General features: G+C 45.1%; 1 protein-coding gene across 2 annotated transcripts; it reads right to left on the bottom strand.

Annotated features, from left to right (window-relative positions):
* Positions 1-2,894: 2,894 nt before the first annotated feature.
* On the bottom strand, positions 2,895-24,244 carry LOC119971699 (transmembrane protein 216-like). 2 transcript variants are annotated; one of them, XM_038807605.1, is made up of 6 exons: positions 24,069-24,244; positions 22,143-22,159; positions 21,703-21,796; positions 10,846-10,938; positions 5,318-5,519; positions 2,895-3,591 (listed from the first exon to the last, which is right to left on the bottom strand). In XM_038807605.1, the coding sequence occupies exons 1-6, from the start codon at positions 24,076-24,078 to the stop codon at positions 3,573-3,575; spliced, it is 435 nt and encodes a 144-aa protein (XP_038663533.1). In that variant the 5' UTR covers positions 24,079-24,244; the 3' UTR covers positions 2,895-3,572. The 2 variants fall into 2 exon arrangements, with proteins under 2 accessions (XP_038663533.1, XP_038663535.1); XM_038807607.1 differs by lacking the exons at positions 21,703-21,796; positions 22,143-22,159 and having other exon boundaries at positions 24,069-24,240.
* Positions 24,245-24,636: the final 392 nt, after the last annotated feature.

Below are 24,636 nucleotides of genomic sequence, written 5' to 3'. Positions count from 1 at the left end.
TAGGAACGCTCTCGCACTAACAATTAACCTTCATTATTTTAAATCAGAGCTTGATAATATTTTGGTTAACAACAATCTTAAGGGATATGGGCCAAAGGCCCATGGAATATGCAAGAGGTTGCAGACCAGCCATGATCTTAGCGAATGGCAAAATGGACAAGGAGGGGATGAATGGCCTATTCCTGCTCCAATGTATATTAGCAGAACGGAGGCCCTAAATAGCAGTATTTCAAACAGGGGATCCCAGGTTGTTACCCAGATTTTTTCCCAATGTATTTAAAAACAAAAACTTGGATTTTATTTTTAAAATAAGCTTTAATTTTGCTAAGGTGGTTTAAGTGAGGACAGTTTTTTAAAAACTGATACAAATATAATATATAAACCACACAAAGTTATATAAATCACACAAGAGGGCACGGTGGCGGAGTGTTTAGCTCTGCTGCCTACAGCGCTGAGGACCCGGGATCGATCCCGGCCCCAGGACACTGTCTGTGGAGTTAGCACATTCTCCCCGTGTCTGCGTGGGTCTCACCCCACAACCCAAAGATGTGCAGGTTAGGTAGATTGGCCACACTTAATTGCCCCTTAATTGGAAAGAAATAATTGGGTACTCTTTAAAAAAATAAATAATAATTTGACATATAAATCACACAAATTAAAGTTTCAAGATAATCTGAATCATAGAATTTACAGTGCAGGGCATTCGGCCCATCAAGTTTGCATTGGCCCTTGGAAAGAGCATCCTACTCAAGCCCATGCCTCAACCTAACCTAGTAACCCCACCTAACACTTTGGATACTAAGGGGCAATTTAGCATGGCCAATCCACCTAACCTGCACATCTTTGTACCATGGGAGGAAACCGGAGCACCTAGAGGAAACCCACGCAGACACAGGGAGAACGTACAGACTGCGCACTGTGACCCAAGCCGGGAATCGAACCCAGGTCCATGGTGCTACTGTGCTGATAGACATAACATTACATCCCTTTCTAAAAATACAATGAGGATGCTTCTGTAATTAAGCAAATTAGCACAGTTAGAAAGGTATGTTTATACACACAAGTAAACTATACAAACATGTTTCTAGTCATACAAAGAGGTTTCTAGTCAAACATACAGGTTTCTATCAAATGCTTTAGGTATAAAAAAGTAATTTCCTGGTTTCAAAAAAATTTCCCAGCCACACAAAAATCCTTTAATGATCTCAGAACATACCCAAGTGATTTTCTATGTATCCACACAATGTGCCTGTGACAAGAATTTCTGTATTAAATTGTTAATATACATAAAAAAGGACAAATCTGCTTCTGTAGTATTTACTGCATTTTAGCTGATATTCCAATTAGAACAGTAATTCTTCTTGACTGACTGACTCTGCTATAAAGATGCTGACTTGATAAATGGTACATTTGTTTTTATTATACTTGCTGTGAACACAAGTTAAATAATGGAGTAATTTTCACAATTTCACTGCAGTGTTAACGTAAGCCTATTTCTGACAATAATAAAGATAATTAAAGTGGGATAAAATTTGGCAGCACGGTGACAGTAGCTAGCACTGGTGCAGAGGTCCCAGGTTCGATCCCGGTTCTGGGTCACTATCCGTGTGGAGTTTGCACATTCTCCCAGTAACGGCATGGGTTTCGCCCCCACAACCTGTGCAGGAGAGATGGATTGGCCACGCTAAATTGACCCTCAATTGGTAAAAATCAACTGGGTACTCTAAATTTAAAAAAACATTTAAATATTAAAAGATTGTTAACCTGTGCAGTTACTAGTGTTCAAAGTGGAACTGGAAAACAGAGTTAAACCAGTGTGAGATCAGCACAGCTATTCCAGTGAATGAGAGCAGCATTGTACAAGGACAGCAGACTTCACCAACTTGACTAGGTCTAGAACACACACATGTTGAATTAATTCAAAAAGCAGAGGCACAAAGAGGGATAGAAAGTCACTTGGTAATTGGTTGCTTAATACAGCCTCAAGGACAAGACCACATTATACATGTTTCCCTGTAGTGGAATATTACATTGTGTATTCCCTGATATAATACTATTAATGTTATATACTCAGATTTACCACGAGCAATAGTAAGAAAGATCCACAAGTGTATTAAATGAAATGTACTGGATGAAATCCCTCATTGTTCAGTGGGAAAATACATTGTAGAATACAAGACCAAGCCATTGAACTCAGGAAGATCTGTTCTCTGGTCTATTCGGAGTTAACTCATCCCAGCAGCATCTGTATGTATATTCTTATGCTGCTGCTTGCAGATACTCCGGACAGATATCTGCTGTCATAGTATGTCATGCTCATCTGTCTGTAACTTTTCACCTTCATCCACTAACATTTCCGCAACCACTCTGACATCCGTCATCCAACTACACCTCGGTCAACCCTTTTTGCTGCCCTCCATTTTTCCCTCTAGGAGAAATCTCTGCAGTTTCAGGTCTAATCAAATAGCCAAAAACTGAAATTTTATTTTCTGGATGTCACTTTTAAGTTCTCTTTGTTCTTGTTGTTAGTTTAAATACCTCCATTGATCTTATGGTCTGTTATGTGGAATATTTAGCACAGGTCCTGGCATCCACATCTCAAAAGCCTCTATTTTCTTTCACGGGTGTTTACTTATTGTCCAAGTTTCCAAAGCATACAGACAAGTGGATAGAATGTAGCATCTTATGAGTTTGTTTCCTTGTTACAAACTTGAATTTTCTTCTTGTTAATACATACTTCATCTTCACATTCTTCATCTTCTAGCCTTCTAATTTTGATATTACATCTACTATAAATTGTCCTAAATAGACAAATCCATCTACTTTTTCCAGTGTGGCAACATCCATTTCAATCTGGTTTCTTCCAATATCCTAAAACTACTATTTGTTTTGTCTTTTTCGTGTTCATACTCAATCTATTGTCTAAATGTCTCGATTTTACTTGATCAACGATATTTGGTAAGGCCTTTATATATTTCAGTTGAAGTCAATGTCCTGAGAATAGTGAGGAGGAATCAAGCTGGTTATTTGTGATTACCATCATTTGACACTCAAGTATGCATGCGCATGGATTTCCCGGTGGATCAAATCAGACTTGGCGTCGACACCTTCCACAGCTGACACTCACCGTCTAGGTTCCCAAATGATATTTGGCCATAAGCCCAGCATGAGTAAATGCCTTCAGAAGGCATGAGAGAATGGGAGAAAATGAAGGTGAGTGCAGAGTCATTTCAGTAAATATTACATTACTGTACAAGGATAGAAACAAATCAGAGAGAAGGATGGCTCCAGGCTGCCCTCATACACCCAAATAGGGTTGACTCAAGAGTGGATTTAACATCTAAAACATCTTACCACAGCTGATGTTAGGGACAAGAGAAAAGGGAATACAAAACATACAAAATAAATTTTGAATTTAAAAAAACAAAGAAGATATAACTGTATAAAATTTTGGAAACGTTATCCTCAAGATGGCCACTTACAAAAATAGCATAAAATGTATAACAATTATTTTAAGCAAGGTGAGAGAAACAGTTCATCAATTATGGGCCACATTCCATCTCTTCGGATTCTCAGTCAGTGATTATGGCTCTTAAAAAAAAAACAAAATAAAATTTTAAATTAGAACCGTCTTTCAACTACCATAGATACTGACTCATTGAAATCACTTTAATATTTTAAATAGAGAGATTTTAAGTGGGATCATTAAGAGTTCTTTTAAAGGACACTTAATATGTACCCAAGAAAAGTAGGCATTTCCAGTTGGAAGGAGTAAATGTTTAGTTAATTTAAATTGTGAATCATAAGGCGTAACTCAGAACTTGTTGACTATATTAGCAAATAATGCAATACTTTTCTTGATAAATTTAGAGTACCCAATTATTTTTTTTCCCCAATTAAGGGTCAATTTAGCCTGGCCAATCCACCTACCTGCAATCTTTGGGTTGTGGGGGTGAAACCCACGCAGACAGGGAGAGAATGTGCAAACTCAGCGCCATAGGCAACAATCATAACTATTGTGCCGTGTGCCACCCCTTAAATGCAATACTTTTACAAGAAGAAAAAGTGTGGATGGGGTTCACATTGAAATTTAGAAGTATTTCCTGCCGATATCAAAATTTATATTAGTGAGATTTACATTGTCACATGCAAACAATGCACAATCATTTAAGAATGTAGTTCAAAAATCTCCAGTTTAATGGGAATTGGCCATAGGGTTTATTTTCTTTAGCTTTTTCCTGGAGATGACAGTACTTGAGCATAATGTCCAGTGTGCAAGGTTAGACTATCTACTAGATGGAACAAGTTTAAATAGGTCTGATTATCTTGTTCTTTTCTTACTTTTGTACAGTATAATGAATTTTACTCTACATTTACCTGACCCGATGGAGTGGTTCTGCGCAAGTTTCCTTTTCATTTAATTCAGGCTAGTCTAATTCAAAGTTTTAAAAAAAATCTTCTTGTTATTCCTCTTTCTTGCATTACTCCAGTATGCAGAATGGTGACCTGCAGCCCTTTACATAGGTTTTTTCCATAATTGCAGAAAATAAATTGAGTACCCAATTATTTTTTTCTAATTAAGGGACAATTTAGCGTGGCCAATCCATCTACCCTGCACATCTTAGTGTTGTGGGGGTGAGACCCACGCAGACATTGGGAGAATGTACAAATTCCACACGGACAGTGACCCAGGGCCGGGATCGAACCTGGATCCTCGGCTCCGTGAGGCAGCAATGCTAACCACTGTGCCATCGTGCTGCCCCCCAAAGGTTATTTTCAGGATGACTCTATGCACAATATGATTATGGATTGAGACACAGTAGAAGGGCCTAAATTCACTCTTCCCCAGTGTCTATTTAGTTTATCACAACTAGGGAAGTAGGTGGGCCTCTTGTCTAGAAGAGGAAAAATAATTAGCCAAGCTTCTCACTCCTGATAACTATTTGATAGTCCCTATTCCCTAATGAATATTGGAATATTGTACTAAGACAGAAATAGACTCAGTTTCAATGCTGTCCAAGAAAAATAGCCTACTGACACCAACTGATCAGTCTCTCATAAGAGATTGGTCACTGACCAAGTTGTGTAAGGCATTACACTGCCCAAAGCTATGTAACCTGGCAAGAATCAACACTTTTACAAAAAGGATTAGATTGGGCTCACATTGGCAAGAAATACTTCAAAATTTCAATGTTACTTTCAAGCCTGTAACAAAATTTATACTAATAAGATTTAAACAATCAAATGCAGGCAATGCACAACCATTTAAGAATTGACCAACATCCAGAAATTGACAAGGACATATTGTTCTCCTCACCTTGAGAAGCTTATCAATCCCACACTGTACAGAAGCAGCTCAAAGACGTAAAACACTAATAGTATTGCATTGATAGTCACTTCCAGCCTCAGAACGTAGGTCTGGAGCAGCATATAATAAATAGCCATTATTGTAGATGGTCCAAGCAGCATCAGGCTAATAGTCAAAGGCACCTTACGCTGAGACAGATTCCCCTTGGATCCTGAGAAGGAATTAACAAAAGTGTTAGATTCTATTGCATTTTTCCTTGGCCTCTGTATCTACAAGACAATTCTACTGAAAGTTTTCAGCCAACAGAATTTCTATATGTTTAGGGTCTTTCGAGATCATCTCGGGTTCAGTAGTGTCAAATACTTCGTAAAAGTGATCAGTTCTGATAAAAAGCCAACAGCCTGAATTGTTACTTGTTTTTCTCTCTCCACAGATACTGCCTGGCCTGCTTTGTATTTCCAGCATTTTTGTGCAATATTTTAATTTCTGCCTTTGCTTTGTCACAACCTTTATTAGACCCAACAGACCACAACATGAACTTTTCTCTCGATTTTGTTCGTTCTGATCCATGATAGGGAATTAACCAGATTATCCTGGTAACCACTGTTATTGACTCTCAAATGAATTAAAACATCTCAACCAGTATGATATGAAAGATCACAAAATGGCCCAAAGTAACTTATATTGTCTGAAGCATGTGACTGCATTAATAGAATTTACAGTGCAGAAGAAGGCCATTTGGCCCAGAGTCTGCACTAGCCCTTGAAAAGAGAACCCCACACCTCCACCCTATCCCCGTAACCCACCCAATCTTTTTGGACAATTAAGGGCAATTTAGCATTGTGGGAGGAAACTGGAGCACCCGGAGGAAACCCCACAGACACGAGGAGGCCGTACAGACTCCGCACAGTGACCCAAGCCAGGAATCGAACCTGGGACCCTGGAGCTGCAAAGCAACTGTGCTAACCACTCTGCTACCGTGCTGCCCATGGGATGCCATGAGGGGTAACTAAGATCTTAGCTTGGTTATGGGAAGTAAAAACAAAAGTTTGCATTTCACGAGTGTCTTCCACAATTTCAGTATATGTAAAAGGTATTTACTCTAGTTGTGTAGTCATTGTTATAATGAAGGAAACACTGCAAATAATTTGCTCAAAGCAAGAATCTACAAACAGCAATGTGCTAACAGCCAAATCATTTTTAGTAATCTTCGTAGAGAAGGGAAGAACTGATTTGCTTCTCTTTGGAATAATACTGCAGCACCTTTAACATCCAAATAACGGAACAGGCAGAGCCTCGATTAAACATCTTAACATCTCACCCAAAAGGTGATTTCTCTGACAGCACAGCACTCTATCAGTGTCAAACTGGACTACGTGGCTCAAGTCTTAGTAACGGTGGCCATGAAACCATTGTCAATTTTTGTAAAACCTCACCTGGTTCCCATTTTATTGTCACAAGTAGGCTTACATTAACATTGCAATGATGTTACTGTGAAAATCCCCTCATCGCCACACTCCGGCACCTGTTCGGCGACACCAAGGGAGAATTCAGAATGTCCAATTCACCCAACAAGCACGTCTTTCGGAACATGTGGGAGGAAACCGGAGCACCAGGAGGAAACACGCGCAGACACGGGGAGAACGTGCAGACTCCACAGAGACAGTGACCCAAGCGAACCTGGGACCCGGACTGTGAAGCAACAGAGCTAATCACTGTGCTGCCCATTTATTTTATAACAACATTATATATGCAACAAACAACAGAAGAATTGATGGAAAATAATAGGTACAGACGAACCAAGAGATATTGCCAGCAAAGCAAATACAAGCAAAACAGTACAGAGCAGATTTGGAACAGCGTCAGTTGAGGAACCAGAGCCCCTGGCTTAAATGCCAGATCCATCCAACAAGGTACCAGAGAGCGGAGGAAAGAGGACAGGATCATAATAATACAGGTCGCACTTAGCACAGTGGGCTAAATAGCTGACTTGCAATGCAGAACAACGCCAACAGCACAGGTTCAATTCCCATACCGGCCTCCCCGAACAGGCACTGGAATGTGGCGACTAGGGGCTTTTCACAGTAACTTAATTGAAGCCTACTTGTGACAATAAGCGATTATTATTAAGTATCGCAATTCAGGCTAACAACGTGAAACTAAATCCAGGTTTTTGCACCACAATTGGACATGCAACATTACTCCACTCCTCCAACTCACTTTAAACGAGGCAACAAAGTGACTCCAAACCATTCCTTTCATGGATAGGAGACCCGTCTGTACCAAAGTAGGATAGAGTTGAAGACATAGAAACCCTCCCATAAGAACCAAAAACAAAAAAAAAAACAAAAAAAATCACGTCCACGAGAGATCGAAGGGAACATTCCTCATTAATCGCAGAATCCCCATTCGGCCTAACAAATCTGCATCTTCCGAAAGAGCACCCTACCTAGGCTGACACCCTCGCCCTATTCTCATAACTCCACCTAACTGGATACCAAGGGGCAATTTAGCATAGCCAATTCATCCAAATTGCACATCTTTGGACTGCGGGAGGAAACCAGAGCACACTAAAGTACCCGGAGGAAAACCCGCAAACACATGGAGAATATGCAAACTCCACACATTCACCGAAGGTTGCAATTGATCCTGGCTTCCTGGCACTGTTGAGGCAGAAGTTCTAACCACTGTGCTACCGTCACCCCATACAAGGACCCATAGGATTAACCCCATGGCCATACTATCATTACCATCTGATACCTTCCAAGACCAACAAGGGCCTTCCAAGACCAACAAGGGAATGGGAATCAGATGCACGTTCCACATTTCAGACCCACTCATGGAGACCTGCATCTACCAGCACCCACCGTTTGGCAATGGCACCAATTGGTTCTGCCGTAATTAACACTCGAATAGAAGAAAACGATGGATAATAAGCACACACCATATCTACCATGACTAAGATGAGATAATATGATAATTCGTTATTAATAATAATAATACAGTCCCTGAAACATTCCAGGATAAAAAGACAAACAAATGATCAGTGCACATATAATAGCAACTGCCTTTAACAGGATACAAGATAATAAAATCAGACAACAGCACCAAAAGTCCAGAGTAGATCTAAAGTTAGTCCAAGCAGCAAATCAACCCATTTCCTTGCCCCTCATGGATTGAACGAAGGCCAGAGCAGTAGTTGGATTAACAACTTGGAGTTGTCGGATACAATTTTAAGTCGGTTAGGATTCTATATGCTGGCGTTCAGAAGAATAAGAGGGGTTCTCATAGAAATCTATGAAATTCTAACAGGACTGGTGGGATAGGACTGGTGGGATAGAACCGGGTAGCACGATAAAGCATAGCATAATTCACTTCAACAGGATTGAGTTGTCTCTGAACTTTATTGAAGCTCTGATGTTTGGCCTGTGTCACCACCGAGAAATCCTGGAAAAAATCCTTGCTTCTTTGTGGAGTCAGTCACCAATCCTTCTCCAGGTTTTTCTGGTGATCTTTAAGGTTGTGAAAGCAAACATTTCAGGGCCCCAAGATGAAAACCATCGCTTGGCCTCATGATGTGCGGAATTTTAAATGCCCAGCCTTCACATCCAGCTTGAGAAAATATGGTAGTTAGTCCTTGAAGAACTTAACAGGAGTCTTACCCTCCACAGCTTCCAGCAGACCAATGATTCGGATATTCTTTCTCCAAGTCCTCCAGGACCTCCTCATGCCACTCAGCCAGTTTTCCAAGGACTGAATTGTTGCCTCCTCAGAGGAAGCATCTTGTTCCACATGCAGGATTCTCTCCTCCTTATCAAGCCACTGAATGGTGCTTTGCAACTCAGCCTCATAAGCACACAAATTTTGGGTCAACACGGTCAATCACTCGAATCATGTTGTTATCTTCGTTTCCAAGAGAAACCTGGAGAGCATAGGGTCAAGACACCTCCCGTACTGAAAGGGTGGCACCTACCCCACGGAATCTGGATGTCCCCTTTTGTCAACGGATTTCTTGATGTTTCTCGACATATTCTTACCAATACTAATCCAGAAATCTTCCAGGGACGTAACAGCAAATATTGGGTGGGATTTAACGGAAATGAAGAGCGCATTTAGCTGACTAATTTCCTTTATTTAGATTCAAGACCCTCTTCTCAGAATCAACAACGTCACTCTCCATTTGATGAAAAATTATATCATTATCAAGAAGAGAAGCCTCATAAGCACACAAATTTTGGGTCAACACGGTCAATCACTCGAATAATGTTGTTATCTTCGTTTTCACCACTTCCAAGAGAAACCTGGAGAGCACAGGGTCAAGACACCTCCTATACTGAAAGGGTGGCACCTACCCCACGGAATCTGGATGTCCCCTTTTGTCAACGGATTTCTTGATGTTTCTCGACATATTCTTACCAATACTAATCCAGAAATCTTCCAGGGCCGTAACAGCAAATATTGGGTGGGATTTAACGGAAATGAAGAGCGCATTTAGCTGACTAATTTCCTTTATTTAGATTCAAGACCCTCTTCTCAGAATCAATGACGTCACTCTCCATCTTGATGAAAAATTATATCATTATCAAGAAGAGAAGCCATTGCAAGCAATATTTGGACAACAGTTGGATAGAAAAGAAAGGGACCAGGTGAATACAGTCCCACGCAATTGGAAGAGATTATCTTTGACAAAGATCCATGTCAAAATGAATGAGAAGTGGTTTTTACCTTTGTCACAATACATAGGATGTTATTTGTAATTTAGTTCCATGTGGAAATCTATCATAATTGGAAGGTTTCAAACATGGAGCCCTAGGCAAGCATTTAGGAGGCAACGTGCCCAAGCACTTTGGAGAGGGAAGGAGGGTTGGAGATGGTGCAGAGGAATCAAGTGTGCTTTTTGTTTTTGAGGAGAGGGATGATGGCAACAGATGATTTGAAGGGGGGGGGGGGGGGGGGGGGGAGAGAAAATCAGAACCTGAGAAGAGAGAACTGTTAACAATATCAGCCAACATGGGGGCCAAGGTGTAGTTGAGCAGATTGGTAGCTGCAGAAATGTTACATTGAACAGAGCTAGACAGTGACATTTAGAAACTGCAGTTGTAAGTGAATTGGAAAGTTTATTTTTCCAGGAGCAGACATAGAAGGGGGAAGGGTGCAGAACGAGATATATTAAACAAAAGTGATCAGAGATGACCTTAGCTTTGATCGGCACAAGAGTAGCAAAGCCACATGTCATGGCAAGGTCAAGGGGGTTGCCACAAATACACTGGAGGGAGAGACTGAGGAAGAAGGGTAATTAACTCAAGAGATAACATGATGAACTCACAAAAGAGGTTGTTCAGAGGTGGAAGAGGACAGGAATGAAGGAATCTGGTTGGTACTTGGGTGAGCAGTGGAAAAGGAGTATCTTGAGTGAGAGATGGGGTGGAGGGTGTAAGTCAGATGGTTTCAAGGAGGAAGTGCCAGAAGATTAGAGAAACAAATTAAAGAGTAAGATGGCAAGAATAACCACACTGCCTATTGTGACAGTCACTTACCAAAAAATATTCTGATTACTTCAACTCCAAGATACAGGAAGAGCATCACGAGATCCAAAGTCAGATTTGCAGGGGTATATGGCAAAAGCAGACCTACAATACAACATAGCAGAAAAACATTACAGGTAGGGCTATAGCAGACTCATACAGAAACACATATTTGGTATAGGACAAGACCAGACCCTGCCACATGCAAGCATATTAGTGATGCACAATGAAATCAAACCAGCAACAGCTGTTGCCAGTATAGGCAGTCTATTGGCCAAGAGAAAGGGAGATGTAATTATTATAAATCATGTTTCTCCATATTTAAAAAAAATAATGTCAACAAACATTTTGAAAGTAGCAATCTGGGAAAACATGTCGAGGACAGGACAAGTAATAGACTAGTAGTTAATCAGCTTTGGATTTATACTCGGATTTCTAATAAGTGCAAAAGTTCTCTCGAAAGGTGGTCAGTATCTGTCATACAGTTTTATAAAGTAACAAATAGATTTATTCACAGATGGTTATTCATACGATTAAGCAGTAAACCAGTTCGGAATTTGGGGGCTTCTCGGGCTATAAGTTAAATTTAGGCAAGAGCGAGGTATTTGTAGTACACCCGGGAGATCAGGAGGAGGGAATTGGGAGGCTCCCGTTTAAGAGGGCAGTGAAGAGTTTCAGATACCTGGGGGTGCAGGTGGCCAGGAGTTGGGGGACTCTCCATAAGCTTAATTTTACCAGGCTGGTGGAGCAGATGGAGGAGGAATTTAAAAGGTGGGACATGGTGCCGCTATCGTTGGCGGGTAGAGTGCAGTCTGTCAAAATGACGGTTCTCCCGAGGTTCTTGTTCCTCTTCCAGTGTTAGCCCATCTTTATCCCTCGGGCCTTTTTTAGAAGGGTGACCAGCAGCATCATGAGCTTTGTTTGGGCGCATGGGACCCCGAGGGTGAAGAGGGTCTTCTTGGAGCGGGGTAGAGATGGGGGGGGGGGGGGGGGGGGGGGGCTGGCGTTACCCGATCTCTCGGGGTACTACTGGGCGGCCAATGTGTCGATGGTGCGCAAGTGGGTGATGGAGGGGGAGGGGCAGCATGGAAACGGATGGAGAGGGCGTCCTGTGGAGATACAAGCCTGGGGGCCCTGGTAACGGCGCCGTGGCCACTCCCTCCCACGAGGTATACCACGAGTCCGGTGGTGGCGGCTACCCTCAAGATTTGGGGGCAGTGGAGGCGACATAGGGGAGAAGTGGGGGGCTCGATGGAGGCTCCGTTAAGGGGAAACCATAGGTTCGTCCCAGGGAACATTGATGGGGGATTTCAGGGTTGGCACAGAGCGGGCATCAGACAGCTGAGGGACCTGTTTATCGATGGGAGGTTTGCGAGCCTGGGGGAGTTGGAGGAGAAATTTGGGCTCCCCCCGGGAAACATGTTCAGGTATCTGCAGGTAAAGGCATTTGCTAGACGGCAGGTGGAGGGATTCCCTTCGCTTCCCGCGAGGGGGGTGAGTGACAGGGTGCTTTCGGGGGTTTGGGTCGGAGAGGGGAAGATATCTGATACCTACAAGGTTATGCAGGAGGTGGAGGAGGCGTCAGTAGAGGAGCTGAAAACTAAGTGGGAGGGGGAACTGGGGGAACAGATCGAAGACAGGACATGGGCTGATGCCCTGGAGAGGGTTAATTCTTCCTCCTCGTGTGCGCAGCTTAGCCTCATCCAATTCAAGGTGCTGCACCGGGCCCACATGACTGGGACGAGGATGAGTAGGTTCTTTGGGGGTGAAGACAGGTGTGTCAGGTGCTCGGGAAGTCCAGCGAACCATGCCCATATGTTCTGGGCATGCCCGGCACTGGAGGAGTTCTGGAAGGGGGTGGCGAGGACGGTGTCAAGGGTGGTGGGATCCAGGGTCAAGCCAGGATGAGGACTCGCGATTTTTGGGGTTGGCGTGGAGCCGGGAGTGCAGGAGGCGAAAGAGGCCGGTGTGCTGGCCTTTGCTTCACTCGTAGCCCGGTGGAGGATCTTGCTACAGTGGAAGGATGCGAGGTCCCCAAGCGTGGAGACCTGGATCAATTACATGGCGGGTTTTATTAAGCTAGAGAAGGTCAAATTCACCCTGAGAGGATCGGCACAAGGGTTCTTTAGGCGGTGGCAACCTTTCCTCGACTTTCTGGCTCAACGATAGGGTACTGGGACAGTAGCAGCAGCAACCCGGGGGGGGGGGGGGTGACTATGTTTGTTTATTTAATTTAAATTTATTTTTAAGTTCTCTTGTTGGGGTTGGGGGGGGGGGGGGGATGTGATACATGCGTTGATACGGTCTGGGGGGTGTTACAGTTGTTATGGGGTTTTTTTTTGCATTTCATTGTTTGTTGTTATATTTTATATTTTCTGTAAAAAATTCCAATAAAAATTTTATTTAAAAAAAAAGCAGTAAACCAGTAAAAAAGCAGTTGAGGTTAGTTGACATAAGGCAGCTTTAAACCAGTTCATTAAAGGCTTAAAGAAATAAATGAATCATTTCTGTTTGTTCCTTCAATTGGTTTTCTTTTCAGGACTTAGGGGTGGCACAGTGGTTAGCACTGCTGCCTCCCAGCATCAGGGACCTGGGTTCAATTCCAGCCTTGGATGACTGCCAGTGTAGAGTTTGCACATTCTTCCTGTGTGGGTTTCCTCCCACCGTCCAGAGATGTGCAGGTTAGGTGGTGCTATGCAGATAGGGCAAATTTTCAAAGACCTGGTTCTTTGGGTTTATGCTATCCACGGTGTGGTATCAAGCTGCACAGCTCCTGAAGTCTAAGATTTGGTAGCCCATGTGATAGTATGTGATGTAATTGATTTATTTCATGCCTTTAAGGATTGATTGAGTGCATAGCTAAAGAACAGAATTATTCAAAACAACCTGACTGCAAAAGGATAATCACTGTTTCACATAATGAATAAAATATTGCACTTTGGTGTCGTGTCTGCAGAAATTCAGACATTATTTCACAAAATGTTTCATATAATGAATAGATCATTATATTCCAGCGTATTTAGTAATAAGAATGTATCAAATAATTAGCTACAGCAAAGTTAATGGCTAGCCGTGACGTGAGAATCTTATTCTCGTAAGGTGGCACACATAGACATTGAATTACTTTTGATGGACATTAATAATCTTAATGATTAATAAATCACCCTCTAAGTGAGACATCTATTTTAACAAATCAGGAGGTCTCAGCTGAGAATTAGAAACCAATGAGAGATTAGACCTAGATAAGGATTTCCTTAAAAAGACATTGTGGTAAAGAGTTAGTTCCAAATTTATGCTTTCATGAATTTTTTAACCGTCTATCGATTTACTTTGTTTTAAAGTAATTTCTTTATACTTTTCATATGCTTTATATTTAACGATTTTCACTATGTTCTAACTAGTTTATGTATTATTCTGATCTAAGTTTTTAAAACCTTTTTGTTGATATTTTTAAGAATTATAAACAATGTACAGTGCTGGTTGTGTTAATTCACTGTGCCGTACAGAAAGGTTAGTCTTTACCTTCCCTTGCGTTTTCCTAGTCTGCCGTCATCTGGCTCAGCGTGCGGTCCCACCTGCCCCCCCCCCCCCCCTCCTCCCTGCTCCCTCCACCCCACCCACCCCTCGTGTCCCCTTTGGTTGGTTGGGGGTGGGGGGGCATCCCCTCCCTCCTCGTCTTTTTTATGTCTCTCCAGCCCTTTCTCCTCTTTCCCCTCCCCCCAGATTGTGCGTTCCTTTGGTTCCCCCTGGTCTTTCTTTTCTCTTTCCTCTCTCTCTTTTCATTCTAACTTTCCCGTTTCCCTATCCATTGTTGCTGGCCTCAAAACAGGTTCTGGATCAGGCCGGCGAACTGCCCCCATGCATTTAGGAAGCCTTCCTCTGATAGCATATTTAATCTTCTCCAGGTGGAGAAATTCTGAAAGGTCAGCAAGCCAGTCCGCAGCTGTGGGTGATGCTGCCGATTGCCAGCAGAGCAGGACTCTTCAGCATGTGATTAGGGAAGTGAAAGCAAAAGCTAGGGCACGGCCCTCTTCGCCATGTGTAGCTCTGGCTGCTCCGATACCCTGAAGATTGCCACATTTGGCTTCACCCTCACCCCCACAGTCTTGGACATTGCCTCGGAGAAGGTTGTCCTGGAGAAGGTTGTCCCTTGGAGAAGATTGTCCAGACCCCAGCAAGTTTGGGACAAGCCCAGAACATGTGGGTGTGGTTGGCCGGGCCTCTCTGGCACCATTCACATTTATCCTCCATCTCCGGCATGAACCTGCTCATTTCGAGTTCTGGTCAGATGTGCTCTATGTGCCACTTTGAACTGCACCACTTTGAACTGCACGAGGCTGAGCTTCGCGCAAGAGGTGGAGTTGGCCCTTTTTAGTGCTTCACCCCACTTCGGTCCACAGTTCGTCCTCCCATTTCCATCTGGTCTCATCCAGTGGCATTCAAGCTCTGACCAGTAGTTGTCCATACATTTTCCCCAGAGTCCCCCTTCTTTTATCAGGTCCTATAATAGTGTGGTATCTGGGGCACTCTACTGTTTCTTTGCGGAGGAAGTGCTTTATTTGCAGGTGAATCATTCCCTATCCTGTCTGCAATTCCCAGTCGTCCGTCAGTTCTTCCAGTGTTGTCAGTCTGTGCCCCATGTAAAAATCCCTAACTGCCAGCATGCCCCCATCCCGTCTCCATTTCTTAAAGGTGGTGTCTAGCATGGCTGGGGGGAATCTGTGGTTGCCACAGAGAGGCCCAACCTAGTCAGCCCGAAGTGCTGTCTTAATTGGTCCCACGTTTTCAGCGTAGCCGTTACCACTTGATGTGTATTTTGCGGAAGGGGATGGGAGTGCTACCATCACCAAGGCCTGGAGGCCTCCCCCATCCACACCCACTCTGAATTGGGTTAATGTACCCAACCCCTCAGCAGACTTACCCTTATATAAACCAAAAGCTATTTCCAAATGAATAGTTATACTGCTAGAAAATGTAAATTAAAACAGAAAAGGGTTGCGCTGGACTGTGATGACTTCTGATAATTACCTGCAGGCATTCACTATCTCGTTTATAAAACAAATCCCATTTATATCACATCTTTACATAGAAACATATCCCAATATGTAAAGAATGGCCTGTAAAAAGAGAAGCATGGAAGGCACTGGCAGAATCATACCCAATCAAGAATCACTTGAAAGAACAGAAAATCACAAGAATATAGTTCAATGAGTTTTCAGTCCTGAATTGAAATGTTTATTTTTTCCACTGAAATTTTCATTTTACTGCGTACTGGGCAGCGCGGTGGCACAGTGGTTAGCACTGCTGCCTCATGGCACCGAGGCCCAAGATTCGATCCCAGCTCACTGACTGTGTGCAGTTTACACATTCTTTCTTTTAAAATTTAGAGTACCCAATTCAATTTTTTTTCCCAATTAAGGGGCAATTTAGTGTGGCCAATCCACCTAGCCTGCTCATCTTTTTGTGGGGCCGAAACCCACGCGAACACAGGGAGAATGTGCAAACACCATACGGACTGTGACCCAGAGCTGGGATCGAACCTGGGACCTCGGCGCCGAGAGGCAGCAGGGCTAACCCACTGTGCCACCATGCTGCCCGAGTTTGCACATTCTTTCCATGTCTGCATGGGTTTCGTCCCCATAACCCAATGATGTGCAGGGTAGGCGGATTGGCTATGCTAAATTACCCCCAATTGGACAAAAATAATTGGACACTTTAAAAAATTTTAATTAAAAAAAATTTCTGCTTGGAATATAATTTAGAAAAATTGTAAGCTTTGTGTTTTCCTCTATTTGAAAATTGTTATAAACAGATATGAACATCAGACACAATGTTTTCATTAAAATCAAAGAGCAAGGGACTTCCGGTGACGGCAGGCGGGAGGCAGCCGCACATTGGAGGGCTCCCGCTCGGGAACAGCATTTTCGGGGCCCAACGCCCGGTCCCAAGGGTAACAGAGGCAGCAAAAGGAGGGAGAAGGCACAGTGAAGAAAGATGTCAAGAACAAGTAAAAAAACGGCCGTGAAAAAAGCAGCTAAAAGCCCGTCGGGGAGTGGAAAGGTCACCGCAGGGACGGCAAGCAAAACTGAGGCTGGGGCACCAGGGGAGGCCGCATTGCCCACGGCTGAAGAAATGACTACGGTGATGGCCGCGGAACTCGAAAGGCAGTTCACAGAATACATGGAGGCGATGAGGAAGGAGATGGTGGCGGTATTGAAAGTGCTGGTGGAGGAGGCGATTGCCCCGGTGAGGGCGGCGGTATTGAGCGCAGTGGCAGAGGTACGGGAGCAAATCGAGGCGCTGAAGGAAGTGGAAGAGGCATTGTTGCAGCACAGTGATCAACGTACCTCAAAGGGGAAGGAGATGTGGAAGGTGATAAAGATCAGCGAGGGTCTGCGAGCCAAAATGGACGACTTTGAAAACAGATTCAGGCGACAGAATCTGAGGATTGTGGGTCTTCCTGAAAAAGTGGAAGGCCCGAGGCCGACTGAGTATTTTGCCACGATGTTGGCAAAGCTATTGGGGGAGGGTGATGATCCGTCCCGATATGAGCTGGATCGGGCTCATCGGTCGTGGAGGCCTGTGCCAAAGGAGAGTGAGCCGCCAAGAGTAGTGACTCTGTTTTCGTAGGTACGATGTGAAGGAGGAGGTCCTGTGCTGGGCAAAGCAGAAGCAGGTGGTGCAGTGGGCTGGAGCTGGTATACGCATTTATCAGGACTTTACGGTGGAGCTGGCGAGGAGGCGGGCTGCCTTCAGCCGGGTGAAGAAGGCACTGTACATCAGTAAGGTGCAGTGCGGCATAGTATACCCAGCTAAGTTGAGGGTGACCTACAAATCCAAGGACTTTTATTTTGGGACGCGGAAGCAGCGGAGGAGTTTGTGAAGGCAGAATTACTGTGGCTGAATTGAGAAGTGGTCATGTACCTGTATTTATTCACTGCGGCGGGTGTATGTGCTAAATGAACAAAGAACAAAGAAAATTACAGCACAGGAACAGGCCCTTCGGCCCTCCCAGACTGCACCGATCCAGATCCTTTATCTAAACCTGTTGCCTATTTTCCAAGGTCTATTTCTCTCTGTTCCCCACCCGTTCATATATCTGTCCAGATGCATCTTAAATGCTATCGTACCCGCCTCTACCACCTCCGCTGGCAAAGCATTCCAGACACCCACCAATTAAAAAACTTTCCACACACATCTCCCTTAAACTTTTCCCCCTCACCTTGAAATCGTGACCCCTTGTAATTGACACCCCCACTCTTGGAAAAAGCTTGTTGCTATCCACCCTGTCCATACCTCTCATAATTTTGTAGACCTCAATCAGGTCTCCCCTCAACCTCCGTCTTTCCAATGAAAACAATCCTAATCTACTCAACCTTTCTTCACTCTCCATAGCAGCCTCCATACCAGGCAACATCCTGGTGAACCTCCTCTGCACCCTCTCTAAAGTATCCACATCCTTCTGGTAATGTGGCGACCAGAACTGCACGCAGTATTCCAAATGTGGCCTAACCAAAGTCCGGTACAACTGTAACATGACCTGCCGACTCTTGTACTCAATACCCCGTCCGATGAAGGCAAGCACGCTGTATGCCTTCTTGACCACTATCAACCTGTGTTGCCACCTTCAGGGTACAATGGACCTGAACTGCCAGATCTCTCTGTACATCAATTTTCCCCAGGACTCTTCCATTGACCATATAGTCTGCTCTTGAATTAGATCTTCCAAAATGCATAACCTCGCATTTGCCTGGATTGAACTCCATCTGCCATTTCTCTGCCCAACTCTCCACAATCTATCTATATTTTGCTGTATATCTCTGACAGTGCGCCTCGCTATCTGCAACTCCACCAATCTTAGTATCATCTGCAAACTTGCTCATCAGACTACTTATACTGTGGTCCAGATCATTTATGTATATCACAAACAACAGTGGTCCGAGCACAGATCCCTGTGGAACACCACTAGTCACCTTTCTCCATTTTGAGACACTCCCTTACACCACTACTCTCTCTCCTGTTGCCCAGCCAGTTCTTTATCCATCTAGCTAGTACACCTTGAACCCCATATGACTTCACTTTTTCCATCAACCTGCCATGGGAAACTTTATCAAATGCTTTATTGAAGTCCATGTATATGACATCTACAGCCCTTCCCTCATCAATTAACTTTGTCAATCCCTCAAAGAATTCTATTAGGTTTGTAAAACATGACCTTCCCTGCACAAAACAATGCTGGCTATCACTGATAAGTCTATTTTCTTCCAAATGTGAATAGATCCTATCCCTCAGTATCTTCTCCAACAGTTTGCCTACCACTGACGTCAAGCTCACAGGTCTATAATTCCCTGGATTATCCCTGCTACCCTTCTTAAACAAAGGGACAACATTAGCAATTCTCCAGTCCTCCGGGACCTCACCCGTGCTCAAGGATGCTGCAAAGATATCTGTTAAGGCCCCAGCTATTTCGTCCCTCACTTCCCTCAGTAACCTAGGATAGATCCCATCCGGTCCTGGGGACTTGTCCACCTTAATGGCTTTTAGAAGACCCAAAACCTCCCCTTCCTTATGCCGACATGACCTAGAGTATTTAAACATCCATCCCTAGCCTCAACATCAATCATGTTCCTCTCCTTGGTGAATACCGATGCAAAGTATTCATTAAAAAGCTCACTCATTTCCTCTGACTCCACACATAAATTCCCTCTTTTGTCTTTGAGTGGGACAATCCTTTCTCTAGTTACCCTCTTGCTCCTTATATGCGAATAAAAGGCTTTGGGATTTTCCTTAATCCTGTTAGCCAAAGATATTTCATGACCCCTTTTAGCCCTCTTTATTGCGCGTTTGAGATTTGTCCTACTTTCCCGATATTCCTCCAAAGCTTCATCAGTTTGAGTCGCCTCGATCTTACGTATGCTTCCTTTTTCATCTTAGCTAGTCTCACAATTCAACCCGTCAACCATGGTTCCCTAATCTTGCCATTTCAATCTCTCATTTTCACAGGAACATGTCTGTCCTGCACACTAATCAACCTTTCCTTAAAAGACTCCCACATTTCAAATGTGGATTTACCCTTAAACAGCTGCTCCCAATCCACATTCCTGAGCTCCTGCCGAATTTGGTTATAGTTGGCCTTTCTCCAATTTAGCACTCTTCCTTTAGGACCACTCTCGTCTTTGTCCATGAGTATTCTAAAACTTATGGAATTGTGATCGCTATTACCAGTAATCGTCGACTGAAACGTCAACCACCTGGCCGGGATCATTCCCCAATACCAGGTCCAGTATGGCCCCTTCCCGAGTTGGACTATTTACATACTGTCCTAAAAAACTCTCCTGGATGCTCCTTACAAATTCTGCTCCATCTACGCCTCCAACACTACATGAGTCCCAGTCAATGTTGGGGAAGTTAAAATCTCCCATCACAACCACCCTATTGCTCCTACATTGTTCTATAATCTGTCTACATATTTGTACCTCTACTTCACGCTTGCTTTTGAGAGGCCTATAGTAAAAGTCCCAACAATGTTACTGCACCCTTCCTATTTCTTAGCTCTATCCATATTGCCTCAGTGCTCGAATCCTCCATCGTGCCCTCCTTAATCACAGCTGTGATATCATCTCTGACCAGTAATGCAACTCCTCCACCCCTTTTACCTCCCTCTCTATCCCTCCTGAAGCATCTATACCCTGGGATATTTAGTTGCCAGTCTTGCCCATCCCTCAACCAAGTCTCAGTAATACCAATAACATCATATTCCCAGGTACTAATCCAAGCCCTAAATTCATCTGCCTTACCTGCTACACTTCTCGTATTAAAACAAATGCACCTCAGACCACCTGTCCCTTTGCGATCATCATCTCTTCCCTGTCTACTCTTCCCCTTAGTCACATTGAGTTTATTATCCAGTACCATACTGGCTTTAGTTGCTGCCTCTTTACTGACCTCCAACTTCCTAATCTGGTTCCCATCCCCCTGCCACATTAGTTTAAAACCTCCCCAACAGTGTTAGCAAAAGCACCCCCGAGGACATTGGTTCCAGTCCTGCCCAGGTGTAGACCATCCGATTTGGAATGGTCCCACCGCCCCCAGAACCAGTTCCAATGTCCCAACAAATGAGCCAACATTGTATATATTTGGAAAGGGAAGAGAGGGGACTTTCACGTGCAGTGATGGTTCTTTGGAGCTTGGGTGTGTATGCGGGGTTTGTGTGTGCTAAAGGAGATTTCTTGGTTTTCCTGGGGTCGGGCAAGAGGGAAAGAGACCCGGGCAGGGGTATCCACGCTGGCCGGTTTAAGCCGGCCAGTGAACGGCAGTGAGGAACAGAGGTGGGGGGGGGGGGGGGGGGGGGGGGGGGGGAGGATTTCTGTAAGAGGAAGTGGAGGGGGGTAGCCGGCGGGGCTTGCAATGCATAGGTGTCATCTACGGTACTCTTTCAGGGATTGGATGGCATTGAATGTTGGGGTTGGGGGGTGGGGGAGGGACTCTGTTGGTTAATGGTGACCATAGGCGATTCCTAATTCCTCTCTCTTTTATTTCACCTTTGTTTGTCCCACCGTGGGAGGGTTTGTTCTATTTGATGCTTATATGTCAGGTGGGCCGTTGCTTGGGGTGGTGGGAGGATGGGATCGTTGTTGTTGATAAGGACATTGACTTTGTATTTGTTACCATTTACTGCTTCTGGGTGGGGTATGAATTCTGGAGAAAATGTGAAAATGGAAAATAAAAATATTTTACAAAAAAGAATCAAAGAGCAAAATATAGGAACACTTTTTCACTAATTGCAAAATAATGTGATCTAAATTGTTCTGTTGGTATTAACAAAGAAAAAACAATGCATTTAAAATACACTCAGGATTCAAAACCTACTTTTGTACACAAAAAGAAGGATCTCTGCTACAAAGTATGCTGCATAGTACCAGCTGTTCAGGAGTAGCAGAACTTCCAAAGAAGGCAAGGAGAGCTGATGAAAAACATTAAGGAAACACCATACGTACAAATCTTTATTACTGCAGCTTTTTTTTCTTTCCAAGAATTACAGTGTTGGTCTAATCTTCCAGTGATTAGAACTGATAAAATTTCTCATAAGGCTGACAATTCAAATAAGAGTTGCTTTGTCCAAAGTGCTCGTAATATCAATCAAGTTCAAACAACCCCCACATCAGCAGTAGGGAGACTTTGAAACTAGAGTGAAGGGCAACACTTCTCTCATTTGTTTCCCTATTCAAATCCACAATTCTTTTTTTGTGCTTGCAGTCATAAGAGTAAATTTTGCAACAACTTTAAAATATAAACATACAAAAGGATACAACTGGTGGAGGTTTTCCTACAAAAGAAGACAAAAAGTAATGAAAACTTGCAGGTATGTTCTTGGAAAAGTTGAATTTGAAAATGTACTGTTTGGCCTGGTACAGTGTGAGACAGACCAAGAAAACTCAGACTCGATCCATGTGATATCAGCTAATCTGTCAGGCAGGATGCTGTAATTCAGCACTGAAATATGCTCAAGTGGACGAACACAGGCAGAGCAATGCTTCCTGTGGTGAAATTGCCAGCCAATACTGTCAGACCAGGTTCACACTGCAAGGTTGTCCATTTCTAAACATTTTATTTAATGTGTTTACAATAAGGTGGATGGATTTCATTAATCTCCTTTCTGTATTGTCTGTGGGACTGCAGAATTTTGTGTTCATAAACTGTGCTCGAGGGACTAGGCCACATAGTCCAAAATTTGGGAAGCCCTGGACATCCACTGACACACCTACCCACAACCAGACATCCGGTTGATAACCCCAACACATGCTCATTCTCATGCTTTTACTTTTAGACAGTGCTAACCTTTATTCTGCAATTAATACACCCTCTTATTTTGCTTTGAGACAGCACTCAGCTTTATTCTGCCACTAACACCGACACTAACCAAGCTTTGAGTCATTATTACTATTAGTACCGCTCTATTCACCCGAATTCTATGACATCTTTGCCATTATAACTCCACTCCGCCCAACCCCCATCTCTGACATTCTATTTTGCTCCACCAGTCCCTTCCTCCTATTAAAGCAGCATAAAACCCATCACATTTCTACTTTACTGCAGTTCCAATGTGTCACTGCATTCAAAACATGAACCGTTTCCCTCTCCACAGATGCAGCCAAATCTTTAGGTGTTTTTCCTTGGCTTTTATTTCTTAACCCAAATACATCTACCAACCTCGCCCCCCACCTCACCCACCCACAAACACACGCCCACCTCACCCACACACAAACCCATGCACCCCCCCCCACAACCCCACTTCACCCACTCCCCCAGCCCCATGCACACCCCTCCACCTCGCACGCCACCCCCCCACACCTCACCTCACCTCACCCCCCCACCTCACCCCCCCCGCCCCTCACCTCACCCCCCCCGCCCCTCACCTCCCCCCCGCCGCCCCTCACCTCACCCACCCCCCGCCACCTCACCTCACCCCCCCCGCCCCCCTCACCTCACCCCCCCCCGCCCCTCACCTCACCCCCCCCGCCCCTCACCTCACCCCCCCCCGCCCCTCACCTCACCCCCCCCGCCCCTCACCTCACCCCCCCCCCCGCCCCTCACCTCACCCCCCCGCCCCTCACCTCACCCCCCCCGCCCCTCACCTCAACCCCCCCCCGCCCCTCACCTCACCCCCCCCCGCCCCTCACCTCACCCCCCCCCGCCCCTCACCTCACCCCCCCCGCCCCTCACCTCACCCCCCCCCGCCCCTCACCTCACCCCCCCCGCCCCTCACCTCACCCCCCCCCGCCCCTCACCTCACCCCCCCCCCCCGCCCCTCACCTCACCCCCCCCCGCCCCTCACCTCACCCCCCCCCCCGCCCCTCACCTCACCCCCCCGCCCCTCACCTCACCCCCCCCCCCCCGCCCCTCACCTCACCCCCCCCCCCCGCCCCTCACCTCACCCCCCCCCGCCCCTCACCTCACCCCCCCCCCCGCCCCTCACCTCACCCCCCCCCCCGCCCCTCACCTCACCCGCCCCTCACCTCACCTCGCACCCCCACCCCCGTCCCCTCGTACCCTCACCCCCCGTCCCCTCGTCCCCTCACCCCCCGTCCCCTCGTCCCCTCACCCCCCGTCCCCTCGTCCCCTCACCCCCCGTCCCCTCGTCCCCTCACCCCCCGTCCCCTCGTCCCCTCACCCCCCGTCCCCTCGTCCCCTCACCCCCCGTCCCCTCGTCCCCGTCAACCCACCCCTTCACTCACCTCTCGCCATGTTGGGTTACCTGAGTAACAGTTTCCAGCGTCGCTTCGTCACTTCCTGGTAACCAGCTTAGGACACAGAAAAATACAAGCAGTGCAGCGTTTATCTGCGGCCTAGTTAAACCCCCCCAGGCCCGGGGCAACGTTTATCTTTCAGTCTCCTAATTGGCCATTCTGTCCAAATGCTCTGGTTGGATGACGGGGTTGTCCCCCGGGGGGGGGGGGGGGGGTCACTGTGCGCGGTCCCGCGGCGCTGGAGCGGAACTTGCTCTGTTTCTGCAGATTCAGCTCAGAGGGAAAACTGCCTCTGAAGAGGAAAATGTTTTTTGAAGTGATTGGGGGTCATTTGTTTTTGTCGCTTGCTGGGACTGAGTTAATTTATAGGAGTTACTGATGCTGATCTATGCAAGACACTGTGAACTGGGCTCTTCATCTCACACATGTACTAAGTAATATATGATTCAATTTATTTGGGGTACTGGGTATAGGTATTCTTTGTTGAGCTCATCGCGATATGAGGTTGAGGCTGTGAATTAAAACGAAATTTTTCGTTTCCTTTCAGTTATCCGAA

Source organism: Scyliorhinus canicula, chromosome 9 (genome assembly GCF_902713615.1).
Source record: "Scyliorhinus canicula chromosome 9, sScyCan1.1, whole genome shotgun sequence".
Lineage (NCBI taxonomy): Eukaryota > Metazoa > Chordata > Chondrichthyes > Carcharhiniformes > Scyliorhinidae > Scyliorhinus > Scyliorhinus canicula.
This window is presented reverse-complemented; position numbering and strand designations above follow the sequence as displayed.

What these genes read in the sequence shown, in the direction of transcription:
- LOC119971699 (XM_038807605.1), bottom strand. An exon ending in CCTTCTTTTTGTGTACAAAA is followed by an intron (nt 10,939 to 21,702) that starts GTAGGTTTTGAA and finishes GTTGTATTGTAG; the next exon opens with GTCTGCTTTTGCCATATACC. An exon ending in AGTAATCAGAATATTTTTTG is followed by an intron (nt 5,520 to 10,845) that starts GTAAGTGACTGT and finishes ATTCCTTCTCAG; the next exon opens with GATCCAAGGGGAATCTGTCT.